Genomic DNA, 6000 nt, shown 5'->3' on the forward strand with positions numbered 1-6000 from the left:
TTAGCCCTCCCGCCTGCCCGCGTCTGATGCGCACACTGGCTCCCCCTGAGGTGAGAGGAGAGAGGAAAGGCCTCTGTTGCTCCCCAGAAAACCTGATTCTGTTGTTCACATGGGGCTTATTAAAACAGTTCTGGTTAAAACACAGCCGTATGTTAAATACAACAGTATGACTTGTTTTTTTTTAAGAACCTAACCCTTTCATTGTCCAACACTTGTGACAATTCGTGTTTCTCTGGAGGAGGCAGGAAGTCAGAGCATTGTTGGCACTTTTAAAGGAAAAGCAGTGGGTAGGCACACCCAGAAGTCACTGAGTGTCTTAGCACATGGGACCGTGCTGCCTGTGCAGCCCTGCCCATGCCTGGCAGGCCCCCGCCAGTCTGCTTTATTATGCCTTTAAAAAGGGACACGTCCATGTGGAGATGATTTGTTTTGATTGTTCAGTGTCGTAGAATTTTACATCTTCTTTTGCACATTAAATTTCTTATATTGTGAATACAGTTTATCTGAAGATTTGCCATTCAAAAAATTGTCCTTTAGATAATAATTCAGTCCCTAAAATGTCCATTCAGAAAATTGATTTGAAAAATGTCTGTTAGTTTCAATGTTTCCTTTTATGTAACCTAGAGAAGGTCCTTTCTGTTCCCTGCAACAAAGCCGTTGCTTCATTTATGTGGAGTATCACACAGTATGAATTTCTGGCTTGGCTCTATGACTGTGGGGTGCTGTGTTTATAACCCGTTCCTCTCACCGTGTCTGTGACTTTTAAAGCATACATGGCTCCTGAGGTCATCACTCGAGCAAAAGGAGAAGGCCATGGGCGTGCTGCAGACATCTGGAGTCTGGGGTGTGTCGTCATAGAGATGGTGACCGGCAAGGTAAGCAGAGCTCACTTGGAGGAGGAACCACGGAGGGCACTTCACGTGAACAGAGCTGTGATTGTGGTTTTATTAGCTATTACAAGCATACCATGGACACACGTTCTGCTAATTAGAGAACGAGACTAAATATGAAAGATGTGACCTGTCAATAGAGTAACGTGAAGACAAGTGACAAACTAGGAACCAAATATTTGTGAGATTAATGACTTAGAGAACTTTTAGGCGAGTGAGTAAAAAAAGTTGGGAGCTCAAGTGAAAATGTGGAGAAGCGAGGAGCTACAGACAGACATGGGAGACTAGAAGCTTCTGTCCCCAAAAACACTAGCACGCGACTGCAGTGTCCCTCAAGGTTGCCAGACTTGGAGGCAGCTGAGCTGTCCCTCCGTGAGTGCACGGATGGGCAGACCGTTGATCTGGGCGATGGGGCTTCTGCGGCGATGAGGTGAGCTGTCCAGCCAGAGGACGACGTAGGGGAGCTCCGTTAAAATGCGGTAAAGGCACACCGCCGGCAACAGTGGCTCCTCTGAAGCCCCACACACATGAAGTGTGACTCCACGCATGTGACGTTCTGGGCAGGGCAGGGGGAGGCAGGAGGACCAGCTGCTGCCAGCGGCCCTGGGAGAGGGAAGGAAGGATGGTTGGATGGAGCTCGAGGCTGCTCAGGGCAGCGAGACTGTTGTGTGTGTTTGCGTATCTGAAAATTCTAAAAATGTATCTTCTGATGAAGCTGGCTTTGTAAATAAGGTTTTACTGGCGCTCACTCACACCCATTCCTTCAGTATCTTCTATGGTGTCAGTCAGGCCGCAGTGGGAGAACTGAGGCGCTGTGACAGAGGTCGTGGGGCCTGCAAGCTTAAAATACTTGTGAACTGGCCCTCTAAGTAAAAGCGTGCTGGCCTCTGGGTATTTATTAACACTGCGATGCCCGAAAAGATGGGGCAGTTTCGTTTTTTGATAGCCGTGTAATACTAAACCTGCTTCCCCCTCCCCTCTTTTTTTAGAGGCCTTGGCATGAATATGAACACAACTTTCAGATTATGTATAAAGTGGGAATGGGGCACAAGCCACCGATCCCTGAAAGATTAAGCCCGGAGGGAAAGGACTTCCTCTCCCACTGCCTTGAGAGTGAGCCCCGGATGAGGTGGACGGCCAGCCAGCTCCTCGACCACTCCTTCGTCAAGGTTGGGCAGATCCCTGTACCTTTTTCATGTTCGAATGTTTGAGTTCTGTTTGTATCTGGCACCAAAGGCCATGTGGAAACTTAGATATAAATATCTGTATGTATATCTGAAATGGAGAAGAGCTAAATGTATTATGCCAGGGAATTTTGTGTATCTTTTTTTTCCAGAAAATGTTCATTGAGGTTCTCTGTTTGATCCGTCTGGTGTGTTTATGGTACCCATGGGACCGTCCCGTGGAATTGGGAATGGGACTGGGTGAAAGCCACAGTTTCTGCTCCTGGAAGCCCAGGGCTTAGTAGTGACGAAGTGCTGTGCTCCGAGCTGGGCTGAGGGCATATACCCCGCGCTGTCGCGCCACTGAGAAGAGCGATCTCATCCAGCCAGGCAGTCTCAGCCGTTGGGGCTTGCTCTGGATGAGGTGTCTGAGCTGCTCGAGAGGGTGTGGGGGGGGGGCCAGGCAGGGAGGTGTGGGTACGGCAGGCTAATGAGGGTGAAAAAGTTGGACTGTGTAGAGCCGGATCACAGGACGCGGAAAATGGTCAAAGGCTGCGGAAGGGAGCGGGAGCCCGTGAAGGAGTTGTACTGCGATGAGAAGCTTGGCACGGTTCACTGGGGTTTTAGAGGCAGAGTCGTCAGAAAGGCGCAGATACAGCTCGTGGGCTGGGCAGGGGAGGTCAGGGGCGAGTTATCCGTGATCTCTAGGGGCTGCAGTGGCCACGGACTGAAGAGCTGGTGCGATGAGAAAGGCGAGTGAGGGGAGGGGTCTAGGACGACTCCCAGGCCCCCGCTTGGGTTCCCACTGAGAGCCTGGCAGCCCGGCAGGGCGCAGAGGCAGCTGGCCGATGGCCGCGTCAGGGAGGCGGGGGTGTCCTCTTCGGTACATAACGGTTGAGGTGTGTTTGGAACGTCTGCTTCGGGCGGGATTCCAGACACATGTGTAGGTGACGTAGGCTCCCACCTGGGACCGGGCGGGGCTCAGATGCGGATCCAGGAGATGGATCATTGCCGGGAGAGAACTTCCAGGAGAAACGTGCTGAGCATGGAGCTCTGGGGCACGCCGCGCTGGAAGGGCGCTGCTGGGGAGCCCCTGCCGGAGCGGGGGAGGTGCAGGAAAGCGGGGCGAGTGCAGTTAAGGGACAAGTGACCGGACTTGCTTCGTAGATATTAGGGATTAGTGGTTAAAAACACACTCATTTCTTTGTCGAGACAGTTTGTGTCGGCCGGTAGTGTACAGATGCATTCTGCAAAGTGCTCTCAGGGGCCGGTTGGCAGATGTCCCAGGGTGCACGAGTGGAGCCTCCTGTCCCTGCCGGCTCCGAGCCGGGGTCCTCGCGGCGGCGGCAACGGCTTGCCTATGAGCCACAGGCCTGCCACGAATTGGCTTCAGCTCTCTCCTGCCTCTCTCGCAGGTCTGCACAGATGAAGAATGAAGCTAATCGGTCTGCAGCCTGGTAGTGTGTGCTCGGAGAATTCTCGTAATCACTACTGTATGTAATATTTACATAAAGACTGTGCTGAAAAGCAGTATAAGCCTTTTTAACCTTCCAAGACTGAAGACTGCACAGGTGACAAGCGTCACTTCTCCTGCTGCTCCTGTTTGTTTGACGTGGCCCGGGGCCCTTCCGAGTGACGGTGTCCGCGAGGTAAAGACGCTGCATGCTAAGTGCCATGACTACTGTACACGGACCATCGCCCCGTCACCTGCTTCTTGTGGGACCCGAGAATCGTGACATCAGCGTAGGATTTTGACTTTCCTGGGTTCAAAAGTAGCTGTAGTATTATCAGGTGTCCCGGGCCTTGTTGTTAAACTCTTGTTTGTCGAGTGCACTGACTGTGAAACCTTACCTTTTTGTTGTTGGCAAGCCACAGGTTTGTTATGCAAAGGCTGATTAATGAAATTTAAGAAAAAGGTTCTTTTTTCAATAAATGGTTTATTTTAGGAAAGCTCAGTTATATTGTCTTTTACTGGTTATCAGCTTCAGAGCCAACACGTTATCTGAGACCGAGGTCTGTCCCTTTCCTTCACGTGTTCCTGTATAGAGGGGGATGCGACCGGATGTGCTAGAGGTGAGCCCTGGGTCCCTGGTTGGGAGCCCTGCAGGGTCCGGGGTCTCCTCACTGAGAAGCCGAAGGGCTAAAGGAAATGCCACCGTGGATGCCAGAGGCCCCTTTAGATTCTCTTACGATCCCCAGACACTGGAGGTCCAAGGAGAGTGAAGGCCTTGTTACCGTGCATTGAAGGCTCTGGACCTTTAAACCAAGATGTGTCAGTGCACGGTCAGTGTCAAGTGCTGCTGAATGACATCTTGACAAGAAAGCATCTTTTTCAGAATGTCAGCATTTCAGCAGTTTCCCAAAATAGCCCGAAGTACATGCCATTGATGGTTTCTTCATCTTTTCACAATTACATTTCTTAAAAAGTGACCTTACAGCTTCCTAACCTCTTCTGAGAAGCTCCCAGCCTCACTCCTGACCCCTAGCAGCCACTTCAAGGCAAGGAATCTCTTGGGCACGACACGCTCACCCTCTCCCTCCGGGACACTAGATCCTCTCCAAGAGGTGAAGAATTGTGTAGACGCTGAGAATATGGTTAAGGTCTCTGTCCTTTCCAGCAGCTTTTCGAGGTGTGATGCGCATGGTCTTGGACACGTGCAGTTCAGTGATTGTCCGCGTAGCTGTGCAGCGGTGCTTTCCGGTCTGCCTGAGAGCATCCCGCCAGAGGGAAGCCCCGTTTTCATCTGCAGTCAGTCCCCACCCCTGCCCCTGGCCTCAGGCAACCCCTGAGCCACATCTGTCTCTCTAGATTCGGCTGTTCTGCACATTTCATCTAAGTAGAATTTTACCGTATGTGGTCTCTGCTCTCCGGCATCTTTCACGCCGCGCGGTGCTTCTGAGGTCTGTCCGCCTAGGAGCACGTGTCCTTATTGATTCTTTTGTGTTGCCCGCCGTGCCGGCGTGCAGAGATGCTACGTATTTTATTTCTTCATTTCCTAGTTCTGTTTTTGTTTCTGATGAATTGTGCTGCTCTGATCATTCTTACGCAAGGCCTGCAGACAGACATTTCGTCTCTCTCGGGAGTGGGGCTTCTGGGTCACAGGGCAAATCCACGTTCAGTATTTTAAGAACCTGCCAAATGGTTTCCAGTGGCTGCGCAGTCCTGCATTCCCAGCAGCGCCATGTGAGGGCTCTTACCCTTGGGTGGTCGCTTCCGGGACGTACTTCTGCCTTTTTGATGATGGCCACCCTGTGGGTAACGGTAGTTCTCTGTGGTTCTGGTCTGCCTTTCACGTGATGGTTAGCAACGTATCTTTTGTGTGTTGGCCATTCTTTTTTTGGTGAGATGTCTGTTCCAGTCTGTTACTCATCTTTTAATTGGGTTATTTGTCTTCTTATTGAATTATGAGAGACTTTTATATGTTTTGGGTACAAGTCCTTTACCAGAGATACGAGCTACAGCAGTTTTGTCTCTCAGTCTGTGTTTTGTCCTTTCACTTTCTTAAGGGTATCTCTCGAAGCACAGAAAGTTTTTAATTTTGAAGTCTTGCTTATTAACTTTTTCTTTACCGCATATGCTTTTGAGATCATATCTAAGAAGTCATTACCAGACCCAAGGTCATGAAGATTTACACTGGGTTTCCTTATCAGCTCTTACATTTAGATTCATCGTCTATTTTTACTTAACTTTTGTGTATGAGCTCGATAGGGTTCACTGTGCACTTCAAGTAACTCATTCCCTAATTTCAGCTGTGAACAAGACAAAAAAAATGTGAGTTGCTGCCCCAACCCCAACTGCCCCGGTCATCCACAGGCGGCTTATGGAGCCTTTGCCTTTTTGCCTCAGACGTGCTTAGCTAGTGCATTATTGATGCTGTTGACGCTGGCCCATTCTGGCAGGGAATGGGGTTCTGCAGTTTTGTGATGTGATTTTGTAGAGACTTTAA

The 6000-nt window shown here is 50.2% G+C and overlaps 1 protein-coding gene across 4 annotated transcripts in view; it reads left to right on the top strand.

Moving 5' to 3' along the window:
- Nucleotides 1-4002, top strand: part of MAP3K4 (mitogen-activated protein kinase kinase kinase 4) — a 153002-nt gene extending 149000 nt beyond the window's left edge. For all 4 annotated transcript variants that reach the window (XM_059401385.1, XM_059401387.1, XM_059401386.1 and 1 more), the window contains 3 exons: nucleotides 769-875; nucleotides 1880-2059; nucleotides 3469-4002. In XM_059401385.1, coding sequence (XP_059257368.1) covers nucleotides 769-875; nucleotides 1880-2059; nucleotides 3469-3489 — 308 coding nt within the window. In that variant the 3' untranslated portion in view covers nucleotides 3490-4002. The remainder of the gene's footprint in view (nucleotides 1-768; nucleotides 876-1879; nucleotides 2060-3468) is intronic.
- The last annotated feature ends 1998 nt before the right edge of the window (nucleotides 4003-6000 follow it).

Source organism: Mustela nigripes, chromosome 5 (assembly GCF_022355385.1).
Source record: "Mustela nigripes isolate SB6536 chromosome 5, MUSNIG.SB6536, whole genome shotgun sequence".
NCBI lineage: Eukaryota > Metazoa > Chordata > Mammalia > Carnivora > Mustelidae > Mustela > Mustela nigripes.